The sequence below is a fragment of the Manis javanica genome, chromosome 17 (assembly GCF_040802235.1).
Source record: "Manis javanica isolate MJ-LG chromosome 17, MJ_LKY, whole genome shotgun sequence".
Taxonomy (NCBI): domain Eukaryota; kingdom Metazoa; phylum Chordata; class Mammalia; order Pholidota; family Manidae; genus Manis; species Manis javanica.
The window spans coordinates 9,234,092-9,258,693 of NC_133172.1; the positions used below are offsets into that span (position 1 = coordinate 9,234,092).

The 24,602-nt window shown below is 50.0% G+C and overlaps 2 protein-coding genes across 12 annotated transcripts; one reads left to right on the plus strand and one right to left on the minus strand.

Annotated features, from left to right (window-relative positions):
• The first annotated feature begins 498 nt into the window (after nucleotides 1-498).
• Nucleotides 499-14,027, plus strand: FBXO46 (F-box protein 46). Of its 4 annotated transcripts, none has more exons than XM_037005420.2 (2): nucleotides 499-601; nucleotides 11,107-14,027. In XM_037005420.2, exon 2 carries the CDS (start codon nucleotides 11,184-11,186, stop codon nucleotides 12,999-13,001), a length of 1,818 nt encoding a protein of 605 aa, XP_036861315.1. In that variant the 5' UTR covers nucleotides 499-601; nucleotides 11,107-11,183; the 3' UTR covers nucleotides 13,002-14,027. The 4 variants fall into 4 exon arrangements, with proteins under 4 accessions (XP_036861315.1, XP_073082480.1, XP_036861316.1 ...); XM_073226379.1 differs by having other exon boundaries at nucleotides 560-601; nucleotides 11,040-14,027; XM_037005421.2 differs by lacking the exon at nucleotides 499-601 and adding an exon at nucleotides 2,489-3,782.
• A 164-nt stretch (nucleotides 14,028-14,191) lies between these two features.
• QPCTL (glutaminyl-peptide cyclotransferase like) lies at nucleotides 14,192-24,322 on the minus strand. 8 transcript variants are annotated; one of them, XR_005057864.2, is made up of 9 exons: nucleotides 23,876-24,322; nucleotides 23,248-23,391; nucleotides 22,212-22,493; nucleotides 20,660-20,812; nucleotides 20,474-20,573; nucleotides 19,868-19,984; nucleotides 17,870-18,431; nucleotides 16,419-16,516; nucleotides 14,192-15,302 (listed from the first exon to the last, which is right to left on the minus strand). XR_005057864.2 is itself a non-coding variant. In XM_073226382.1 (7 exons), exons 1-7 carry the CDS (start codon nucleotides 24,083-24,085, stop codon nucleotides 18,286-18,288), a joined length of 1,152 nt encoding a protein of 383 aa, XP_073082483.1. In that variant the 5' UTR covers nucleotides 24,086-24,322; the 3' UTR covers nucleotides 14,192-18,285. The 8 variants fall into 8 exon arrangements, 1 of the variants encoding a protein (XP_073082483.1); XR_005057863.2 differs by having other exon boundaries at nucleotides 17,725-18,431; XR_001851940.3 differs by having other exon boundaries at nucleotides 14,192-14,815; nucleotides 15,157-15,302; nucleotides 16,419-18,431.
• Nucleotides 24,323-24,602: the final 280 nt, after the last annotated feature.

Here is a 24,602-nt window from a genome sequence, read left to right on the forward strand (position 1 = left end):
ACTGTTCTGGGTGCTTGGACAAAATATACAAATGTGCCTGTGCTCGTAGAGCTTTTATTCTATGATGTGGACTAGTTCCCTGTTCGTGGAACAAGTTCCTTTCCTCCCCTTCCTAAGGCTTAATTTTCTCTTTTGCGAATCAGGGGATTTAGTGATAAGAAAATCAGGTTGGGAGAGAAGCAATGAAAAGTTTGCGAAAGCTTTGCTTATGTTGATTAACTATTATGTTAATCAACACAAGTAAATCAACAAACTTGCTTTCCCAACTCCCCACCCGTCACAAACGCCCCTGCGCAATTTTCTGGTTCCTTTACAAGGACCGGGGGCCAAAATGGAGGAGGCTGGACTCCATCTCCCAGCACGCCAGGCGGGGGCGCCCTCTCCGCCTCCTGGGAGGTAGAGTCGTTCTTTCCTCAGCCGGCTCAGTTTGCCTCCTTCCCCACCTTCAACCTTGACAGTGCTGCTTTCTGGGAGGTGTAGTTCGTGACCGCCCGGACTCCAATTCCCAGCGGGCTTCGGGGCGGGAACCCGGAAGGGGAGGCAGAAGAGGAGCGAGTGGGGGAAACCCGCGTAGCCGAGGGAGCTACCGCGCGGGGAGACGGTGAGAACGCCCAGCGGGGGCTGGGGGCGCTGGAGAACCGGGGCGGGGGTTCGGGACGCGGTGGGAAGAAGGAAGAGGCAGGGGCTAAGAAGGGGCTCGATGAGGGGAGATCGCTTGGGGGCGGGGATTGGGAGGACGGAGCTGGAGGGAGCAGTAGAAGAATAGGTTTTGGGGAGGGGTCTTGGAGGTGGGAGACGGAGTCGAGCGTTGGAATTGTTTGTAAGGGAGCTCAGATCTGGGGAAGGGAGTCCGGAGTTGGAGAAAGGGCTTGGCGTCCAGGCAGAGGCCCAGTTTCGAGGGGTTTAGCCTGGGGAAGGTGGAAAGACATAGGGGTCTGGGCTGCATGAATGAGGGCTTCCGGAGGTTCTGAGGGAGAGGCCAGCTGTGGGTGCTGTGGGTTGGGGCCTCTGGATTGGTTTGGGGGCGGGAGGGCAAGCTGAGATGGTGTGAGAAAAATCAGTGGTAGAATGGTTGTGTGGGTTAGGCTCCAGGACTGGGGGTGGGGTTGGGGAGCATGAGTTTCGGGGCCTGGATGTAGCCATAGTTTGCCTGGTCCAGCCAGAGACTCCGGATAAGCTGGACAGTCACAGAACTGTAAGATAATATGGCCAGAGGGACCGTAGAGACAACCGTTTGCACTCCCATTTCTCCAGTGGGATTTAGAAAAGTGGAGTGGTTATATGTGTGGGCAGTCCGGCTTTCAGATCTCTTATTCTGCCACTCCTTTGTGATCCAGGCAAGTCTCCCTTCTCGGATACTCAGTGCTCTTATCCGTACTGTGGGAACATATGTCATCACTGAGGAGAGGCTATATGAGATTGTTACCCTAGCTGGAAATAGGTCCTCAGTCTCGGAGCTGCTAGTAGTAAGTTCCCCACCCCAGGAATGTGACTGGGTCACAGGTGCTAATGGATTCCTTCCTTATCAGTCTAGCCCCAAAGGTGGTTTCTCAAAACCTGGAACTGATCTGAGTACACCCCAGCTCTGAAGCATGCAGGGGCTCCCCACAGTGGATTACAGCTAACATCGTTTAAGGAAGAGCTGGCCCTGTTCTTAGATCTTTGTGTGTACTAACTTATTTGAGAACATCCTTAAGGTGTAGGTGCTGTTATTAATATCCATTCTACAGAAAGGAAGCAAGCACAGGCACAGAGAACTTAACTTTCCCAAGGTCATCCAGTATTAAATTAAATGGTAGACTCAGGATTCTAACCTAAACATTCTGGCTCAGATTCTGTGCTTTCACCAATGTCATTTAGTCCCTTCTCCTTGTATTGAAAATACAATGGTAAAGACTCACGAACTGAGCAGTCTTCAGTTTGGGTTTTAGTTCTGCCGTATGCTTGCTGTGTGACCTTGGGCAAGTCTTTTGGCCTCTTCTCAATTATAAAGCAGGATCAGTAACCATAGGAAGTTTAGAGGGTTCGGGGAGGTGAGCGCATAAAGTGGTTGGAGTAAGTAAGTGCTCAGTGCATGTGAGTTGTGATTTTTTTTTTAGCGTGAATGGGAAATTTAGATCTAGGAAAGGAGGCAGTAGAGAGGGACCAGCAAGGGAGACATCAGCCAGGCTGCCCCCTTTCTTCTCTCTCCCAGTTCACCCCCATATCCTGACTTTTCTAGTTCCCTACCCTACCATCCCTGGGCTCCCAGGGTATGGGTAGTTCCCTGAGGGGGTGCTTAGAAACTCAGTCTGTCCCCATTTCCCTCCTTATCCCCAGCCAAATATAAATAATTCATTTGTCGGTGCCCATCCTGGCCCAACTCCAGGTATTTCAGCAAATAGGAAATATTTCTAACAGTTGTTCCCCCACCAGCCCCACCCAGTCCCAACCTTTTGGTCACTCCAGCCTCACAGGTAGTTTGGCAACTTTGTAATTCATCTTGAAACAGTGTAATTCATCTTGAAACAGTTTGGTTCATTTGATCTGAGGCTTCCTGGAGTTTATCACATACATTCTCTGCCTCTGGATAAGACAAAGCTTATGGTTAAAAATACTGACATCAGATAGACGCAGGTACACGTCCCTCCATTGGCTGCTTTCTGTCCTTAGCCAAGTTGCATTCCCATTCCGGTCCTCGGTTTTCTGATATGTAAAATTGGGCCACAACCCAGCCACGAGACTCTTGTAAGGAGTTGATGAGGTAACATATAAAATGCCTAGTGCATATGAAGCTCTCAATAAATATGAGGTCTTTTGATGATTTTCATCCTTTGAAGAAAAACTTATTGAGCATATTCTGGAACCAGAAGACCCAGATAATGGATCCTGGCTCTATCACCCACCAGCTGTATGGCTTTGTCCAAGTCACTTAACTCCTCTGGACCTCAGCTTCCTTTTCTGGAAAACAGGGCTTCACTTCTTGAGTAGTCCCATATGTTGATAAGAGCACCTACTATGTGCCAGGGCCTGTACCAGGTGTGGGCTGACAGCCCGCCTGTGGGGAGCTCGCTGTTGTCACAAAGCTGACCAGTTTTGCGGCTCTTGTGGCATTGGTGCTCATTTTTCAGGTTTGGGTTTCTCTGTTACTGATGGATATCTTCAGCCCCTCATGCTAGCTTTGCCTGCCTGTTATGACTTCAGTGGATTTTTAACACTTTGTCTCTAGCTCCCAGCGAATTGCCTAAAAACGGATTGGTTTGGGGGAAAGTTGCCAACCTCTCACTCATCCTTGTTCCTGTATGTCACATCTGGGTGCCTGGGGCATAATATGACACTTTTTTTCTTCCTTTTCCATCTTTGTCTTTGAGAATGTGTCTGCTTTCCAAATTATTTTGCCTTTTCTTAAAATCTTAAATGTGTTTTCAGCCTGTACTTGTCTGAAGCTTACTCATGTGAAGTGATATTTTTACCATTTCTAGCGGCTCTGGTAAAGCTCTATTATTCTACAAGCACAGGTTTTCTATAAGGCTTGGCTTGTCACTTGCTCGGTGATGCTGTCCTGATCCCTCCATTAAGGTCATAACACCCCCTTCACTCCCAGTCCCTCTTACTTGCTGTGTTTGTTTTCCCATAGTACTTGCCACCTTGAAACTTACTACATATTTATTGTTCTTTCTCTCCAGTTAGTATATCAGTGCAGTGAGGACAACGACTTCTGTCTCCTATTCCCTGAATATCCCTGATGCTGGGAACAGCCTGGCACACGGTAGCTGCTCTGTAAATATCTGCTTACTTAATAGGTGAGACCCAATACCCAACAGTAACAAAGGAATTGCTGTATTTTGGTTATTTTGAGGGACTAGAATACGTTTAATTTCAGAATGTGAAATGAAGAGGGGAAAAGTCTTCGGCTCAGTACTGATTTTCAAACTTTCAGGTAGTCTAACTTTTTCTTAATAGTCACAGCACCTGGATATTGAGTTGCTTCTCAGCGCCCAGCTGGCCCCTAGTGCTCTACTAGTTTGATCTCTGTAAATTGTCAACCAGCCCAAGGGCAGATCCTGTTACTATTTGCATTTTTTAGTGGGGGGAAACGGAGGCACAGAAGATGAAGTACCCTGCCTACAGTCACATTCCCAGAAGTGGGAAAGCTGGGGTGCCCACAGGCCCTGCTTGGATTCTGTCTGCATCCTGGACCTCTAGCTCCTGGAGATTTGGAAGCTTCCTACCATTTGGGAACTATTAGAAAGGAAAGCTTGAGAGGGAGAGAGGCCAGCAGACCCGGGGACCAAAAAGCCAAGAAAGGGGTATGGATGAATCAAGACTGTAGATACAGTGGTACCAGGAGTGGCAGGGCCAAGAGGGCAAGAGGTGCAGGACCAGGAATAGAGCCGTGGTGTCCCGCCATGATTCCTGGGTGACTGGGCAAGTTCATTCCCTGAGCACCTGCTCTGGGCCCAGCCCATGCCGGGTGTGGCCCTGATAGCCGGGACCCTGGGGAGCCAGAGGCTCCCCAAGGTTGGTGGGTCATCTGAGTCAGGCCTCTGCTTTTTATCATGTCCTTCCTTCTCTTTGGTTTGTTCTGTTGTTGTTGATGTTTCCAGCTTACGTTGCCACTCACCTTGTTAGCTGTCAGCCCTTCCTTTCCTTGTTCATTTATGAAGGCAGGCTGTCCGCAGTCCTGCACAGCTGTCCTCCTAGACGCTCCCTTTACCTTCATCTGGGGAGTCCTTTTGCCTCTCTTTGGGCTAGATCTTATTTCCATGATCTGATAACTTCCCTTTTCTTGGTTTACTGCTTCATTTTGGTAAAGCAAATCTCCAGTAGCTTCCTGAGAAAGGGTTTGTGGACATGTTTTGTTTTGTTTTACAAGCTTGCATCTCTCATGGAAGGATTTTAAGCGAGGGAGTAATATGGTCCGATTTGTGTTTGGAAAGATCTCTCTGGCTACCATGGAAAGGATGAAGCAGGAACAGCTAAACTAGGCCAGTGAGCCAAGTGTGGAGGCTGGACCAGCTGTGCCTTTGAGGGGAGGTCCCAGCCTTCCAGAAACTCACAGAGTAGAGGAGGAAGAAGCCCTCATCCAGGTCATTGTCATTCAGCAGTGACAGGTGACAGGCGACGCAACAGGAGGTCTTAGGAGGAAGAGATCTGCATAACTTGGGAGGACACTGGGATGCTCCTAGAGGAGGTGGCATCTGGCTTCAGTCCTGGGAGCAGGATTTCCACAGTTCGCCTTGGCTGGAACCAGCCAGCTTTTCACAGGAGGTCCCCAGTAGCAAATATGCAGAAGGTGGACAGCATGGCAGTGTTAGGAATTTGTTCAAACAAATACGCATTGCACACCTATGATGTGCTACAGCATCGCTTCTCGAACTTAAATGTGCATGTGAATCCTCTGGAGGTGTTGTGGAAGTGCACATTCTGATTCAGTAGGGGTAGGGCAGAGCTTGAGGTTGCCTTTCTAACACATTCCCAGAGGCTGTGCCTCTAGGGACCACACTTCCAGCAGCTAAGTGCTTGGTGCTGTTCTAAAAGCTGGGGATATAGCAGTGAAATAAACTAGACAAAAATATTGGCCCTAGCAGAGCTTTCATTTTAATGAAGGGAGACTGACAATAAACTTCATAAACAAAGTTTATAGTATATTAGATAATAATGCATGCTAAGGAGAAAACTAAGTCAGAGAAGGAGAGGGTACATGGTGTTGGTGGAGAGCTGCAGTTTCATATCAAGGAAGGTGTAGAGAGTTGATTTCTGAACAAAACTGAGGAGGTAAGGGGCCAAGCGCTGTGGATACCTGGGGAAGAGCATTCTAGGCAAGGTGAACGGAGAGTGCAAAGGCCTTAAGGACCGAAAAAATGATCTATCGGGAGTGCTCGATACCCTCAATAAATGAAGTTGCTTGAGCTTCATGAACTCCTTGCTTTCTGGAGTCAGCCCAGCTCATTTGGCTCAAAGCTCTGCCATAGCCATGTCCAAGGACAATTAGTTATGCTACGCCTCCACTTCCTAATCTTTGAAATGATATTTAAAAATAGTGAAATGATGTGAGAATTAAGTGAGTTAATATTTGTAAAGCACTCAGAGCAAAGCCTGGCTCACATTGAATGCTCAAGTGTTAACTGCTGTTGTGATCATCATTTTCTCTCTAATATATTCATGTTGGTCATGATTGTTTATTTGGATGTCTGCCCCGTTTCCCATGAGCTCTTCCTGGTGAGCTCAGTGTCATCTCTGTGTCCCCAGTACCAACCAAGGGCCAGCACACAGGAGGACCTCTGAATGTTAAGACTCAGGATGTAAAATTGGATTCTTTAATTGTTGGGGGCATTCCATCAAGTGTGTTGACTGTGTGGTTCGGGTCCTTCCTAATTTTATCTTTTCAGTCGATCTCTTTTGGAAAGATAAGTTCAGGCTTCCCATTACAGTTGTGAATTTGCCAAACTCTCTTTGTCATTCTGTTTTTGCTTCATACGTTTTGAGGCCATAGTATTAGGAGCATGTATCTTGAGAACTTTTGTGGATAATGGATCAGTTTGTTCTGCCACCATCTTTGTCTTTAATAATACCTTTTCCTTTTGTTAGTTTTTTTGTTTAAGTGGTAATGTCGCTCCTCTACTTCTCTCTTGGTTTATATTTACCTGATCAGTGTTCTTCCATCTTTTCATTTTCAGTCTTTCTGGGTCATGATGTTTTACAATAACTGGATCTTCATGGAGCTCTCTGTGAAAGCTGACCTAATATAGGGCCTTGTGCTGGGCTCAGTGTGTGGGAAGTGAGAAAATTCTGCCCCAGTGACCTAGGACACAGACAGAACCTAGGTATGAAGCAGAGTTTACACTGCCACATGGAAGTTTAGGCCACAGGGCCACAGGGAAGGGAGCTTTGATCCATTCAGTCTCACGCTGGGCAGTGCCGCTGGGACACTGATGACCGTGATAGCTTTGGCCCTTCCTCCCTTCTTTCTTCCCTGGGCTGCACATCCTGTGGAGTGGAGACAGATCCAGCCCAAGACACTGATGACTCAGAGTGGGCGGGGCCAGGACCTGGAATCACAGAGGTTCCCCTCTGGGCAGGTGGAAGGTTTCCAGGAAGGGAGCTCAAGGAAGTCCTCTCTGTTCTGGTTACATTTAGGCAAAGACCCTAATTAAAGAAGGAATTAATCCATGTGGAGATCTGAGGAAAAGCATTTCATTTAGCAGGAACAGCAAGTGCAAAGACCATTTAAAGGAAGAGCTTGGTGATTCTGAGGAATAGAAAACAAGGAGGTCTGTGTGGGAGGCCATAGGTGGAGCCTGAGGGCAGGGGCAGTCAGGGGGTTGTTAGCTTCTGAAGGAGGGGATGGCTGAGCTGAGACCCCAAAGAATATATAGTGAAACAGTAGAGCACAGTGACCTGGAATCAGATTCCTTGGGCTTATATCCCTTCTCCAACTCACACCAGTTCTTTGTGACCTTGGGCTGGTTAGGCAACCTGTCTTACCTCTGTTTTTTTTTTTTTTTTTTAATCTATGCAACAGGGATGACAGCAGCTACTGAAGATTAGACAGGGCCTGAGTGTCTACTCTCTATGCCAGATCGGGTGCCTGCCTGGCGCACTGAGGATGTGGAGGAGTGGGGAGGACTGAGGCTGGAGCAATGGGGTACCTGGGCTTTTCCTCAAGGCACTGAGGAGCCATGGCAGGTTTTGGGCAGGTTAGGAACAGGGTCAGGTTTATACTTGAAGAAGACCCTTCTGCCTGTGATTGTGGCATGGTCGGAAGAAGACAAGGCTGGGGAAAAGTGGTGGGGGATATAGGTGATGCCCAGATAGGTACCTGCAGCAGAGCCAACTTTGTGTGTCTCATGAATAGACCTGGCATTGGAGGGATCTGGACCAGTGCTGTTCAGTGGAAAATAATGCAAACCGTATGTGAAATTTAAAATCTAGTAGCCACATTTATAAAGTCAAAAAGAGATGATAAAATTAGTTTTATTTAAAATACATCCAAAATATTATCACTGTAACAGGTAATCAGCATTCAAAGATCATTATTGAGTTATTTCATATTCTTTTCCTGTACTAAATCTGAGTCGGATCTGGGGCGCCTGGTTAGAAAGGCTGTAGGGAGAGGTCCTTTTGGTCACATGGCTTGAGCCTTGAATGCCAGGCCCAGAGGCTTAGACTCGGTGCCACTGGAGCCATTCGCAGGGTTCTGCCAGTTGTTTTTCAGGGTGAGGTGATCCCACTGACATTTCCCTTCTGCCAGAAATTTCGGCCCCCAGGGTTCCCAAGCAAAGCTTTCAGATCTTTCTGCTCTCTTCCTTCCGCCCTGGAGTCTTCAATCCCCAAGCTGCTTAGCCCTTTAAATCTCAACTGTCAATCGTGGCTTGTTTAGAGGGAATGTCATGTAATAACCTCTCCTTGAATGCCGTGGCCTCTGTCCTGGCTTTGTTCTTCCGTTTAGCTGGAAGTTAGGAATTGTTCCACGTTCTCTTACACTCTGCTGTTTCCACACCCTCTCCGTCACCTCTCGCCTACTCCTCCCTCTTTCGAAGTTGGGCCCCTTCGCCAAGGCCTTCCTTATATGGGCACGGCCCCGAACGGCAGCCGCTCATTGGCTGGAAGTGTCACACGCGCGCGTCTGTCAACAAAGGGGCGGAGGGGAAACTAGTCGCGCGACAGCCTGAGGAAAGGAGCGAGGGCGGGGCAGGCTCTCTTCTCTCGTCTGCGCATGTGTGCCACCAGCACTCCCGCAGCAGGGGGCGGGGCTCGCGCGTGAGGGAGCTCTAGGGGCGTGTCTAGGCTTCCAGGGTCGCTTGTGTGGGACTGGCGGATTCTGGGGGGATTTATAAGATTTGGGGGTTCCCTTTGCATTTAAGCGATGTATTTGGGCTTGGGGAAATGTTTGTGTAGGTGTAGGGAATACTCGGGGTTCCCTTGAGGTTTGGGTTTGTTTGGTTTTTTTTGTCGTGGAAGGTTCTGTTGTGCTGTAGGGGTCTCCTTTGTGGTTCCAGATATTTGGTGATACATGATTTGGGGAGCTCACGGAGAGAGTTAGAAGTGAAGAATCCAAGAGTACCAGTTATGGCGCCAGAATGCCTGGGCTTTTTTCCACCTTGTCTGACGCCAGATTTGGGATTCAGCCTTTCTGTGCCTCATCTGGGCACAGAGACACTAATACACCATTTGCTTCACAGGAACCAGGGAAGGTTAGGAGGAATTGCTGGCACAGTACCTAATAAGCTCACAGAGAGCATGCAGTGAGCTTGTGTCTACTATTACAACACTTGTGAGGTTTCTTTAGGAGTATTTGGGGAGGTCCTACAAAGTTTGGAATTGGTCTTATGTGTTAGGAAGGTTTTATGTTTCAGTGAGTTATTTTGTGGTTGGAGGGCTTCTGTGGAATTAAGAGAACACATGTCGGGGTTCAGAGGTGAGCATAGGATTTCAGGAAATTGGTCGTTTGGGGCATCTGTGTAGTTGGGAAATTGCCGTGTGTATTGGAGTTCTTGGTGGGCATGAGATTTGTGAGGGGTCCCATGAGATTGGGGCTTTCCATGCTGGAGGGGCTATTTATAAGTTTGGAGGTTTGACGTAGGATTTGAAAGGGTCGGGGCATTTTGGGGGGCACTGATATTCTGTAGATAAGGGTAGGAACTGATTGGGGGAATTCAAGGGTGGCCAATTATAGAGTAATAGGATCTACAGAAAATGGCCTTTGCTGTGTTAGCATCTATTCCTGGACATTTAGATGTATTGGTGGTTGGTAAACTTAGCCAAAAACTTAGTTTTAGGAGCTGTATGATTTGTCTAGCAAGAAAGTGATTTCAGCAGGGGCTGTAAATATTTGAGGGATAGGTAGGATTAGGGATTATGGGGGCTCAGGATTTTTAGGGTTAGGATTCTCTTTGTGACCGATGTCTGTGGGTGTTTGGAGGCCATCTAGATGCTGAATGGTGTCTACAGGACCATGAAGTGATGGGGTTTTAATGTCATCTGTGGAATTGCCTGAATTTAGAGAGACAGTCTGTATTGCAGAGGTCAGCACACTTTTCCCATAGTGGTCCAAATAATATTGTAGGCTTTGTAGAGCCATATGTTCTCTGTTGCAACTACTCAATTCTGCCATTGCAGCATGAAAGTAACTATAAGCAGATGGGCATGTTTCAATAAAACTTAATATCCAAAGACAGGCAGTGGACCAGATTTGGCCCGTGGGCCATTGTTTGCTGACCCCTGGTCTATAGGCTTGTGGAAGGTTCGAGGTTTGGAGGGTATTTTGGTTTCAGGATGTGTGGAGGGAGATGAGCAGGGAAGGATTGAGACTGAGAGATGTGCCACTTGTTGGTCCTGTAGTAGAAAGTGATCATGTCAGACTCCTTAACACGGTTGCCTGCAGATTAGCTCATGCACACATAGCCATTGCAAAATAAAATGGTCATTATAAGACAGCCCTGAATTGAAAAGTGGAGAAACCCAAGTTGGAGGGCCTGGTTTTGTGCCGTGTAACCCTGCCCTTCTCTGAGCCTCAGTTTCCCTGTGTACAACTTGAAGAAGAGGCTAGACTAGCAGGCCTTCTTATCCCAGGGATTTGTGGCTATGCTGAAGAGAATTACCTGCACAGTCTTGTGCAAGTGTGTGCGTTTTTCTGGATGAGGATGCGCAACTTTGAGATTATCAAGGAACCCCATGAACAAAGTGAAGAGCCAGTTTCTTAAGGGCCTATCTGGCTCTGACCCCATATTTTCTTCCCCCACCCACCCCACCTCGTTCCTTCCTGTGTGGGCTCAAGCAGCCATAGCCGTGGGCAGGGCTGGGAATTCTTGCCTTTTCAGGAACTGCCTACAGGGTGAGCAAATAGGAAAAGGAGGAGCTGCCTGTCAGTTGGTACTTTCACTTAAGTTCTGAATTGTGAGTGGGGTATGACCTGTAGGGTTGGAGCAAGCTGCCAGCTCTGGTTGTGCTCTAGGTATTTAAAGACCACATCCCATCTCTTCAACCCTCCATTTACTCACTTCTGCGGTGGAGCAGGAATGGAGTCTTTGGTGATCTAATTTGGTCTGTCCCCTTAGGAGCAGTTGAGGTTGGAGTGGTATTGAGAGGGCAAGCTGTTCCCCAACCTCCTTTTCCTGTCTCCAGGTGGCCTTTGGAGCCCCCCACTACCATCCAGGTCCTGAGAGGCAGTACACTCCTGCCTTCGGCTGCCATTCCCCAGAATGGACCGTGGTGGCCTCCTGCCCTTCCAGCTGTGGTGTCCCCGGCCCTTTGGCACCTATTCACAGAACCAGCCACGCCCACCTTCCGCGGCCCTCAAGCCTTCAGCCTGCCCTGAGCCAGGCAGTGGAGCTGAGCCAGACCATGGGCCTGCTCGCTCAGAGAACACGCCGCCCGCCTTGGCCACTGAGGCCCCAGCCTCCCAGCCTGCCCCTCTCCTCTCAGCAGCAGCTGCTGGCGATGAGGGTCGAGTCCTGCTGGACACATGGTATGTTATCAAGCCTGGAAATACAAAGGAGAAGGTGGCTTTTTTTGTGGCCCACCAGTGTGGTGGGGGTAGCCGGGCCAGCTCCATGAAGGTCAAGGGGCACTGGGGCAGTGACAGCTCCAAGGCCAAGCGAAGGAGGCGCTGTCTGGAGCCTACCAAGGCTCCACCTGACCCAGGGGGCCGGGAGGGGGCCCCTGCTGCTGAGGGGGCCCCAGCCTCAGCCTGTGAGGACGTAGACCTGCTCTCCGTGGCCGAGATGGTGGCTCTGGTGGAACAGCGGGCTGCCCTGGCCCTGCAGAACTACCCGCGCCCTGGCACCCCAGCCCCTGTGGTCTTTGTGTCAGCTGAGCAGGGTGGGCCTGCCAAGGGCCTGGGGTCTGAACGGCGGTCTGGTGGTGGGGACTGCAACCGTGTGGCAGAGGCAGTGGCCCACTTTGAGGCCCAGCGGGACAACCCTCCAGCCAAGGGCCTCCGCAAGGAGGAGAGGCCTGGGCCAGGCCCTGGGGAGGTACGTATCGCCTTCCGTATCTCCAATGGCCGAGAGCCCCGGGCACCAGATGGCAGTTTGCCCAATGGGAGCGGGGGCCGGCCCGGTTGTGCCTACCCTGGCAGCCCAGGTCCTGGGACCCGAGCCAAGGACAAGATCACCTGCGACCTATACCAGCTCATCAGCCCCTCTCGTGACGCCCTCCCCAGCAACGTGGAGTTCCTCCTGGCTAGGGCGGATGAAGCCAGTGAGGGTGAGACCCCAGCCCCTGGCAGGCCCGAGGACACTCCCCCAGCTCCCCCTCCACCCCCTGCCCGGGACTGCGGAGCATCAGGCTTCCACGTGGATGTGGTGGTGACAGGCGTGGTGGACGAGTGCATCTTCTTTGGCAAGGATGGCACCAAGAACGTGAAGGAGGAGACAGTGTGCCTGACTGTCAGCCCTGAGGAGCCACCCCCACCTGGCCAGCTTTTCTTCCTCCAGTCCCGTGGGCCAGATGGGCCCCCGGAGCCACCCCCAGCTGACTCACCAACCACTGCACCGGGCCCGGACGATGCAGAGGGGACAGCGGACACCTCCCTATGCCGCCTGTACCGGCACGTGTCGCATGATTTCCTGGAGATCCGTTTTAAGATCCAGCGGCTGCTGGAGCCAAGACAGTACATGCTGCTGCTGCCCGAGCATGTGCTGGTCAAGATCTTTAGCTTCCTGCCCACACGGGCCCTGGCTGCCCTCAAGTGCACCTGCCACCACTTCAAGGGCATCATCGAGGCATTTGGTGTGCGTGCCACAGACTCACGCTGGAGCCGAGACCCACTGTACCGGGATGACCCTTGCAAGCAGTGCCGCAAGAGATATGAGAAGGGCGATGTGTCGCTCTGCCGCTGGCACCCCAAGCCCTACCACCATGACCTGCCTTATGGACGTTCCTACTGGATGTGCTGCCGCAGAGCCGATCGTGAGACACCTGGCTGCCGCCTGGGTCTGCACGATAACAACTGGGTGCTGCCCTGCAATGGACTGGGTGGGGGTGGGGGCCGGACTGGCCGGGAGGAGGGTAGGTGAAGCCGGGGGAGGCGGGGGGAGAGCCCACCATGCCCACCCCCGCCCCCTCTCCCTGGGAGTCAAGGGCCAGGACTGGGTCACCAGCTTATACCCCCAGTCCAGGCAGCATTGATCCCCTTCCAGAACTGAGATGGGGTTCGGGGGGGGTGACCCAAGAAAGCACTCTGATTGACTTACCCCTATTGGTTTTCTACTTTTCAGACCCAGGGCCATGGACCCTCAAGTAGGGTGTTTTTTATCAGCATCTCAATTTCTTCTCTATTCAACCCCAAAACCTCCCTGCCACTCTCTACACCCTAGGGACCCACCAGCAGGGAGCAGACGGCAGCTAATCTCGGTACTACTAAAGGGTTCCCCCATTCCGGCCCCCTTCTGTGCCCTCCCCCCTTCTCCACCTCTGGAGCTGTATCCTCCCAAAAGGCTGCAGCACCCAAGGTTGGTACCTCTCCTGACCTACCACACCAGGGCTCCCCTGTAGGAATTGGGGGGGCATCAGGTCAGAGATTAAATTTGGCACTTTTCATGGCAGCCTGCCATTTCTAGATGCTTTCCCCATTGAAACAGTAAAAATCACTGTATTTTTCCCCTTAACCTCAAGCTACCGGTCTCTCCGCTTCCCTTAAGGGGGAAGAGAAAAAAAAATGTTCAAGTAGAAAATTCCCCTCCTCCCATTATTTAAACTATTACCATCACTCTCCTCTCCCACAAAAAGCTGTGAAGCCCTTTGCCTCGCTCTTGACAGCGTGGGGGGCCAGTGGGCAGGGACTGTGGGTTGGATTTTCTGGGTGGTTTTTCCTTCCACTGGGTACTTGTTCAGGCATTGGGGTCTCTCTCCTTCCCCAGCTACATGTGTTTCTTTAGAATCCTTTGGTCAACTGGACCTTGATTTTCAGGCAGTTTGGGGTATTTTTGTTCTGTTTGGGGTTTCTTTTGTTTTTTTCATCCTTGTGATTCTGGAAGCTTCTAGCTTGTGGCATCTGACCAATTTTGAATTGGTCCTTTCTATAAAATCAATATTTATAAGGCTGGGCCCAGACTGGTTTGTGTGTTGTTCCAGGAGGGGTTTTGGGAGAGAAGGGAGTCATGGGTCAGTGTGTGGTACGATGGGTAAGAGTGAGAGAATTCTTAGCCTGAAGTACTTACGACTTTTCATTTGTGTCAGTTTGGATTCAAAAATCTTAAAATGGTAGTAACTTAAACAAGATAGTTTTTATTTCTTTAGAAATCCAGGGTTGGGCAGGAATGGTGGCCCTGAAATCATCAGGAACCCAGGCTCCTTTTCTAAGCACTAGTCCGTCATTTTTTGGTTGTGGCCCTTGTCCTCATGGTCCAATATGGCTGCTAGAACTCCAGCCATCACCATTTCAGGAAGGAAGGCCCCTTTCTTTTCAGAAGTACTACACTGTATTTCTGTATACATCTTACTGGTCAGAAGTTTAGCCATATGGAAGGGCTGCAAGGGAGACTGGGAAATGCAGTCTTCTACCTGGATCCATTAGGTCCCAGCAAAAAGCTCTTTTACTAAAGATCACTATAATTAAAGATTAAAATATCCACTCAGTTACTAAATAAAAGCAATTAAGACATTTTCAAAATTCAAGTTGAAAAAGATGAGGGGAAAATGGATATTTACAGGCAACTAAGTCTCTGACATTCTTATCAGGGAATCAAAATTTCCAGAGACCAGGATATACTGTAGTAGTTATGTAATGCTTAGATTTTAGAATAAAAGAGACCTGGGTTTGAATCTTGACTTGGTTTAATGGGACTTCAGTTTCCTGTGAAGGGAAGACCAGATGATTTGGACTCTCCATCTGAAAACAGGAAGTAAAAAAATCTTAAAAGCATCAAATAGCCAGTAAAATACAGTTAAGGACACATGAAGCCAAAAATGTAAGGGGAAGATATGTGGGATCCTGAAGCCACTTTTGCTGTGAGGGCATCTGCTGATGTGGACAAACCTGGGTTTTCTATTTGTAGACTTACTGGGACAAGCAGGCAGAACTCAAGACCTCAGCCTGCCCAAGGTAGGGAATCTAATAGGGGCTGAGATCCCACCAAAGCACAAACTCAGGAAAGGGTGACCCAGAAGACTGCAGAGAAGATGTTCTAAACAGTGTGGAGAGCACAGAGCAGGGGAAAGAAAAAAGTGTACCCTGAGAATTTCCGGTCACCGGCTGGCCCTTGGCTCAGATTTGTCGCCCAGGTTCACATCACATGTGTTCCAGGGTGCTTCTAGCTGAGATGTCTGGCAGTAACAACCATAAATCCTCTGTTGGAAGGAACTGTTGAGTATAACCCCTAGAAATTTTTCGGACAATGAGTAGTACACAGTCAAATAACCAAATGCTTGGAGTAAAGGAGCATGAGCAAGAACCAGCAGAGACTAGCAAAAACAGACCCACTGAGGCTTCAGGTGGTAAAACTCAGTCACAGATTAGAATGCAGGTATCCCCTATTTTCTGAAAGTATTCGTTACAGCCACTTCCCTTCTACATTGTAACTTTTCACTAACCAAAAGAAATCTGAAGAGTTTCAGGGTTAACAGAAGCTGTTTCCCTACTAATGTAGGGCTTTTGTAAAAGTGAAGTGCCCTAATTTGCACTTTGGAAAGCTGGGAAATACTCTTGGCTTTATGCCATCTTGGCTTCATGGAAAGCATCATAGAAACTCTCAGCTTTAAGATGCAAGGGAAACCTGTACAACAAAAGCTTGGGAATATCTGCAGGGACCCAGAACTAAATAATGGCCTGGGATATATTAAAGGGAAACCTACAGACATGGTAAGCAGAAATAAAATTTCAACAGCTAGGCTAAACAGCAAATTAGATACAACCAAAGAAAGACCGACTGAACTAGAGTTAGTTCCAAAAGGTAGCACAGACACGGAATATGAAGGAAAGATTATGGAAGAGAGTAGTAAAGTTTTAACATGTAATTGTCATTCTAGAATCAGGAGAACAGTACAAAGATATTTAAAAACATGATGGTTGTGGTTCCAGACTGATAAGTGACACTAATAAGCCCAGTGAGTCATAAACAAGCTAAACAGAAATGTACAACTAGACATGTTGCAGTGAAAGTATCCAGCTATGTGATCTTAAGCAATTGATGTCTCTGAAGCTGCTTCTTAATTTGAAAAATGGGAATACTGACAGTTCTTCAAAAGATTGATGTGTGAGACATCACACCTAGAGAGCTTGACTGTGCTTAGCAAATACACCTAGTGGGCCCCTACATAGTATGAAGCCAGGGGAGCCCAAGTTTGGGGAACAAATGGGAGCTGGGGGAAATACCACCCTGCCAAGCATCAGTAGCCTCATCTGTAAAATGGGGCTAACAATCCTTATTACCCTGATTCAAGGGGAAATGTGCATCAGACCCCCTTGCTTAGTGCCTGGTGTGTAGTACACTCACCTTGCAGGGAGTTACAGAAGGCCAGGGGTATAAGTGAACACGTGGCCTTCCCTCTAAAACAGATGAGGGTCTCACTTACTTCTGGGATGGCTGTGAGGCTAAGGAGAGATGGTACATTTGTAAGTGTCCAGCACCATACCTGCCACAATGAACAAACAGGAACTGTCAAACAGGTTTGAGACCCTCTTGCCACTCTGGCTGTTGGTGTCTGTCAACTTCCATTTCTGCACCCTGACTTCCACCACTTGCACCTAAGAGGTCATTAGTCACCCTACTCCATGCACTATAATTTGCAGCCAATTAAGGGCCTCAGGAGGAGCTACTTTTTGTCAACAGCCTGTTGGTCCTGCAGAGATGTTTTGGGGGAGGGAGGTAGGCCACGGGTGTAAAGTGGGTGAGAATCTGGACCCTCTAATAAACAACCAGGTCATAAATCTTAGCCTTAGCTACCTCCTTTGCAAAACAAGAACTGAAATTGTGCCTTTCAGGATTTAAGGGTGGGGCACTAAATGAGTTGATATATGTAAAGTGTTCATGGTGCGTGGCAAATTGCAGATGCCCAGTTAATGCCAGCTACCATGGAAGAATGTGAATCGAAGACCTTCTGTTTATCCTCTCTCTCTGATAGTCTGGGGATTCTCTTGAGTCCTCTCCAGCCTCACATTGGCTGGGAAGCCCAGTGCTTGCCATCACTACTTAGTAACCCTCCATCCTGGCCTGGCATCCTTGCTGCCCACCAGAATCTCCATTAAAACCGCGGGCACAGAGCCCAGGGGCCCTCCACTTTATGGTCTTCGGGGTAGGTCTGCCGAGCAGCTGTGAGTGCACCAAACTATAACCATAAGGACAGCATGTCCCCAACTTGCTGACCAAGAGGCTTCCTCAGGTGCTTCTTAAGAGTCCCATCCCGTCCCTGGAGATCTGACCGAGGAGGTCTGCGGTGGAACCCAGGAGTCTGCATTTTTGCACCCTAGTCAAGTCTGAAAATGAGGGTTGGGAAATTGTTCTTAGGCCATCATTAGAGTCGCAGTTAACACCCATCTTGCACTCCTCTACCCACAACTGAGAGAGAAAGAACAGTCTGGTAAAACTAGTTTGCAATGCATCCAGGTCTGTCTGATTCATTCCTTTCATAGATGGCACTCACACTATCAAAATCCAGTGTTTCCCAAAGTACCTTCTGAGGTATCCTTGTTCAATGAGGTGCTTCCCAGTAAAGGAGTTCCATAGAAAATACTTTTGGAAAACACTGCACATTCGAAAATTCACATTGTGCAACGAAGAAACTCATTTAACGTCTTCTCACCCTGTTTTGATCCCTTTCCATGCAACACCTATTTTATGCTAATTCTGCAGAACATGGTCTGTGAAAATACTGGTTTATATTGCCCATTGATTGGGTCCAGCAGACTGGAGTTTGCAAGCGTTGGCTTTCATCTCTTCCTGCTTACCAGCAGGTCCTCTGTGGACCCCACATGGCACATCCGTGTGAGTTAGGTTGGGTCTGCAGCAGTAGCAGGAGAATTCACTTGGTTGGGTGGTGGTGCTGGTCCAGTTGCCAGTCCATGGTTGACTAAAACAGAACAGCATGGTCCCTGCAAATCTTCAGACCAAGTGTTTCCTTCAAGGAAGGAGTCAAACACATTCCTTTGGCTCTACCACACTGTGGTCTCCATTTCTCTGAAGGATGACAACTTGAGAAGGTCAAAGGAGCGAGGGTCTCCCAATCACGGTACAAGCAGAGCTGAAGGTATCCAAAAGGATAAGCCAGCACACCCAAGGCGAGCCAAGCCTAAGCTGTGCTGGCTCCAGGTGCCCCTGGCACGTCCCCCACTGGGTGCTTCTCCTTCAGAGTCAGCCAGGGAGGCTAGAGCCCCAGGTATTCAGCCAGGAACACAGCAAGGATGCGGCTCAGGTTGTGTATCGTGGGTGGGTGCAGGTTGGCCTCAGAGTCGTCAGGCGTGTGCCAGACAGAAGGGAAGGGCGTGGGGATGAGATGGAGCACCGGAACCCCTGGTGGGGAAAGAGGAGGCTCAGTCGGGCCCGCTGGCTGACCCAGGACTCCAGGCCAGGCCTGGATAAGCTTGCCTCGCCCTGCCCAGAAGATACTCTGTTTTGGCACTTGAACTCTGAGCAATGATTTAAGTGTATGAGGTCAACATATTAGCTTAAAAAATATATCCAGTATATCTATTGTTTTCATAACCCAAATCAGAGAAACTCAAAAGTTAATGGACATGGATGACAAGAAGGAAAAGATGTCTTTGACCCTCCTCACTAGGCACACATTAGGCTTTTTTCCTTGTCTTTACTAATAGTACTTATATGGTACTTGTTCCAGGCCCTAATCTATGGCCACACACACACACCATTTTATCCTTACAATAATCCTCTAAGGTGGGTACTATAATTACTCCCATTTTATAGATGGTGGACACTGAGGCACAAAGGCAGAGTGATTTGCCTAAGGTCCTGCATCTAATAAACAGCACAGTCAGAATTGGAACCCAAACCACTTGTCTCCAGAGTCAACTCCTGTGATGGGAACAGGGGTTCCCATCCTCAGAGCAATTCCTTCTGTCATTTGTCCAGATTTCTCATTATCTGTACCCCCACCAGACAGGAGTCAGGCAGCTTATAGTTCATCACTGTATTCCTGACACCTAGCCCAGTACCTGCCTTGGAAGTACTCACTGAATGAATCAATAAAGAAGCCACTGTCAAGAATGCAGACTTGTTGAATAAACTAGAGTAAAAATTTAAAAAGCAGCTTTTAGCACCTACTATATGCCAAGCACTGTGTAAGCAGCCATTGTATATACCTAATCTCATCTAACCCTCCAAATCTGTGATTATGAATATACACATACATAGGTGTTGGTATGTGTACATCTCTTCATTTTCCAGAAGAAACGTGCTCAGAGGCTAAGTGATTTGCCTTAGGTCAAACAGTGGTAAGCTGCAGATCCTAGAACTCAGACCTGTCCAAGTCTAGAACTTGTGTTCTGACCTCCTTTACCAGATGTCTTCAACCCTAGCTTTACATCAGAATCATTTGGGAGCTTTGTAAATATAACACAGAGGCCCAAGGTTGCAGTTGAGTCAGCCTGAAACATGACTGGACATTTTTTTAAGCTCTTCAGGTGATTCTGCTGGGCTCCCAGAGCCTTGAAAGGGGAACAGCTAGAAAAAACTCTGCAATCACTGAGGCACAATAATAGCTAACATTTCCTGAATGCTCACTATGTGCAGGGCACTAGTCCAAGTAACGCCTTTATACATATTAGTGCATTCAGTCCCCCCAGCAACTCAGGGGCTATTATTATCCCCATTTTACAGATGAGAAAATTGAGGCATAAAGCCATTAAGCAACTTGTCACCAGTCCCCAGCCCAGGAAAGGGCCAGGGCCAGTACCTCCCTCAGACCTTCAACCTCCTGTAACAAGTACCTCTGCGGAGGAAGGGGATGTGGTCGTCTTCCACAGAGCCAAGGGGCTCCCCGGGCTGGAAGTACATCGCTTCCTGGGGATGAGACTGCAGCAGGTTTAAGCGGTGCAGGCGCTTCTCTGGAGGCAGTGGGGAATAGAGAGCAAGGGTTAGCTGCTCAGGAGTCAAAGGTTTCCCTGCTTATGGATCAGAGGAAGGCAGGGGACCTGGGGGTAAAGCATTGATGATCCCAACAGGAATGAAGGGTAGTTATCCCTCACTGCTTTACTACGTGCCCAGCCTCATTTATGCCCTCTGAGTCTAGGAGATACCCTAGTATCGTTGCCATCATGCTCATTTTACAGATAGGAAACTGAAGCTCAGAGAGATGAAGCCACTTGCCTGAGTTTAAACGGTTGGTAAGAAGCAGTCAGACGTCGAGCCCAGGGCTAGCTCACCCAGGGCCCCCGTTTGTGACTGCTGTGGGATCTTTTTGTTTCTGCCCTAGTGCCTTAGAAAAAAACTAGGGAGGCAGAGGGAAGCCTGGATGACCCCTGAGAAGACAGTGTCTGCCCCACTGGCTCCCTCCCGCACCCCAGGCTGGTGTCTGCCTCCACCTTCACCCTTACCGATGCTCCTGAGCCGATAGAACCAGCGGGCTGTGTGAGGGAAGTGACTGTAGAAGGTTGGACTGGGGGCTCCCAGGAGATCAAGAAGCATGAAGAGCTCCTAGAGAGAGTCCAGGGGGGATGCTGCCAACCTCACTGACACCCTCTCCCCCTCCCTGGCCAGAACCCAGTAGGCCCTGGTCTTACAATAGCCTGGATCCTGGTGGGGCCAGGACTGTGGGGTGCAGACTCCATGAGCTGGGCCAGGTGCCGGGAGCCATAAATGGAGTCCTTGGGTCCCCATTCCTTCAGCGCCTCTTCACCGTCGAAGAAGAGCAGCTGCAGGGTCACTGGGGTGGCCTGTGGGAGCCGGTTGTCAGGGCCACCTCAGTGCCACCCTCGGCCTCAGCCCACCCACGTTTCCTGCCCGTTTGTGCAGCTGAATAGCGCAAACTAGGTCTCCTCGCTTGTAGAGCTGGTGGCCAAGAGTACAGACTGAGCCAGACTGCCTGGGTTCAAATGCTGGCTCAGCCAGTTTGCAGCTGAGTGGTGATGGGTAAATTACTAACTTCTCAAAGCATCGGTTTCTTTATGTAGAATAACCACAGTTCTAATAATAACAGTTTTAATAACAGTTCTAATCAGGATAGGATTCAAATTCAGGTCCTAGAACAGTGCCTGGCATACAGTAACTAAATAAATGTTAGCTGTAATTATACTGTTATTCCTCAAGCTCATTTAGCAAAAGAGAGACCCACAAGTGAATAATCATACAGACAATGCAAAGCAGTTGGGATGGATGCTTCCAGGAACTACAGGGCCCTGAAAGAGCACAGTACGCAGGTGGGGGACAACTGGGCCTGGGAAGCACGCCGTGTCTGTTGGGAAGGGACGTTTGCATTGATGGTGAGCGGGAGCCAGCCTGACATAGTGGAACAGAGGGAGGAGCACTCCCAGGCAAGGAAGCAACAAGGACCAGTGCTGGGGCCAGAGGTTTGAGAAGAGGCCCGAGGGATCAGCAACGGCCAGGGAGCTTGGGTTGTATTACAGGAGCACTGGAGTTCATGTTTCCATTCATTCATCCCACACATTTTTACTGACATCCCACTTTATGCCAGGCAATGTTCTGGGTCCAGGGAGTACAGCAGGAAACCAAAGCAGCCAAGTCTCTGCCCGTACGGAGCTTATTCTACTTGAGGAGTTGGACAAGCAAACCACCATAAAGCACTATAAAGCATGGGATAATGACAGGGAGCTATTTTAGGGTGGGTGGTTGGGAAGGCCTCTTCGAGTAGGTGACGTCAGAGTGTACACTGGAATGATGCGTAGAAGCCAGCCAGGAAGAAATCTGAGAAAAGCACATTCTAGGGAGGAGCAAATAGCAAGTGCAAATGCCCTGAGGTGGGAATCTCGTGGGTTTGAGGAACACAGAGGAGGTGGGTGGATAGAGTGGAGTGAGTGAGAGGTAAGGGGTTGTCAGGGTTCCATCTCATCAGGGAGGTGAGACTTGAGAGGTCACAGGGCACATCTCATGGCTACTCCAAGGATAGTGAATTATGCTTGGAACAAAGTGAAAGCCATGGGAGGGTTTTGGGTAGAGGAAGGACAGGATCTGACATTCAGCAGGTAAAAAGACCCCTGTGACTCTGTGGGTGGAGTGGAAGCAGGAAGACAAGTCCAGGCAGGGAAGGGTGGTGGCTTGGACCAGGATAGAGGTGGCCCACACCCTCCCCATCACTACCCTACCCCCACTCTTCACCTGCTTCTTGGCTCTGCTCAGCTCCAGGTCAAGGGCCTGAACCAGCTCCAGTAGCAGGGCACAGGGCACAGCTGAATCCGTGGCCCCCACAAAGGGGGCTGAACCAGAAGGGAAGAGCTTAGAGTCGTAATGGCAGGCAAGGGTGAGGTGACGGGCAGCCCCCGGGTCCAGCGTGGCCACAACATTGCCAAAGTCCAGTGGCCCCAGAGGCGTTGAGGCTGTGAAGGGGTCCAGTTCCACGTGCCAGCCTGCTGTCAGGGTCCGTAGTGTGGCCTCCAAGAACTACAGGCAAGAAAGAGGTGGGAGAGTCCTTGGGGACTGGGCAAGAGATTGGGAGAAGGGCAGTGTGACCTCAGCCATGGACAGTCCCGCTTTGGTTTAAATCATTCCCTTGACACACTTCTGCTGAGTACTTATTGAGTGCCAGGCATGTAGTGACCCCACCTCTTGATGCTAAGACTGATCACAACCTCACTCTTCAATAACACTCACGGTGTGCCAAGCCCTGTTCTAGGAACCCTGCTGGGTAGGGACTATCAATGGCTCCATTTTGTAGATGAGGAAACTGAAGCACAGAGATGTTAAGAAACTAGTCCTAGGTCACACTCCAAGTGGCTGAGGTGGAATTTGAATACCAGCAGTATCAAACGACTCCCAGTGCTTTCCAGGAGGCAATATAGAGATGTTACAGCACCAGTTCTGGAACCCACCCTTTTGGGTTGAAACCCTGAGTATACCACTTATTAGGGGTGGGATTTTGGCAAAATGCCTAACGGCTGGGCTCAGTTTCTCCATCTGCATAATGACGATCACACTAGTACCCACCTCATAGGACTGCTGCTTGTGTCTAGCACATAGTAAGCTTTTGGTAGGGGCAGTACAGAAAACAGTACAGCCTGGTAGTTAGCAGGGTAGGACTCTAGAGTCAGATTAGCTCCAGTAATCCCTCTTAGCCGCTTTGGGATCTGAGGCAGAACGCCTATTTCCCACTCCCTGGCAGGCTGAAGGGTGAGGGGTTGGAGGTGGGGCCCGTTACCTTTCGGACTTGGAGATTGCCTGGGCTGCCCGGCGTCCGCACAACCAGCAGAGGGCGCAGGAACGTGTTCCAGAGACGCTGTGGGTCAAGTTGCCCCACCACCCTCCGCAGCTGGGCTTCGGGGAGGCTTCCGATCAACCGGCCCTTGGGAGGGTGGAAGGAAGAAGAGAAGAGCGGAGCGTGAGAGCAACCACCATTCCGATTCTACTCTGGGTGCCGTCCTCCCTAGGAAGTTAGATTTCCTCGTAATCCCGGCCTCCAGCATCGGATATTTATAGGATAAATCTTAGACTCAGGAACTAAATCCCTCCAAGCCACTCAGGTCCAGCCCACCCCAATCCTGACAGAGAAATCGAGGCCCAGAAAGGAGGAACTCTTCCAAACAGTTGACTTTAGGATTAGAACGCAGAACTTCCAGTCTTAATCCTCCTCCTTCCCCTTCCCCTTAGGAGGAATCACTAATAACAGAAAAGCGCGAAGCCTCATACTGTTATCAAGGGGCGTGCGTTCTGATGACCGACACTGCGGCACCTGTGCCTAGGGCCATAGCATTAAAGCCACGCCAACCGGAGACCTTAGGGAAGGGAAGGCGGGAAATGAGGGCTCTCGCGACCCCGCCCGGCCTCACCCCCAGCTCTCGGCCCCGCGGCAGCTCCTCAGTCCCGCGATGCCAGCTGCTCCAGATGGTGTAGAATGCCCAGGCCATTGCCAGCGCCAGCAGTAGCAGGGGAAACAGCTGCGCCCGCGGTAGCAGGCGACGCTTGGGGGCCGGGGGTGGATCCAAGAGGCCGCGTTCCCCGAGTCTGAGGCGGGGTCGCCCGCGGCCCCCGGAACGCATGGCAGCTTCGCGCTGAAAGCGGTCGGGGACCGCGGAGCTAGTTTAGGCCCAGCCAAGTCACACCCCCTGGAACAGTCAGACCAATGAAAAACAAGAGCGGCTGCACCATCCCACCCTCCTGTAGGCGGCGAAGCCAATGGGGACGAGAGTTGAGGACACGCCTCCCTGCTTCCCTGGGGCTTTCGGGGTTGGTTCCCTTGAGTATTGCACAGCCCAAATGGGAGCGCGACAGGGTAAAGGCTCCGCCTTAGCAGAAGAGGTAAAGCCAATGAAAAGCGTTTGATCCTGGAAAATTCGACCTTCCGCGCGCAGGTCCCCGCCTCTCCCGTAAGTAGTCAAAGGATTGGTTACTTGGAGTCGGAAAGGTCAATAGACACGTAAATGAGTCGTCCCCGAAGGTAAAGGGGCGGTGTCCGTCCCTGGAGCGCGGAGCTGATTGGCTTCGGAGAGGCCGCGCCCCCGAACGCAGGGCCGGCGGGTATTTGGAAATGGAGTGTCCTTTCCCTCTTTAACCTGT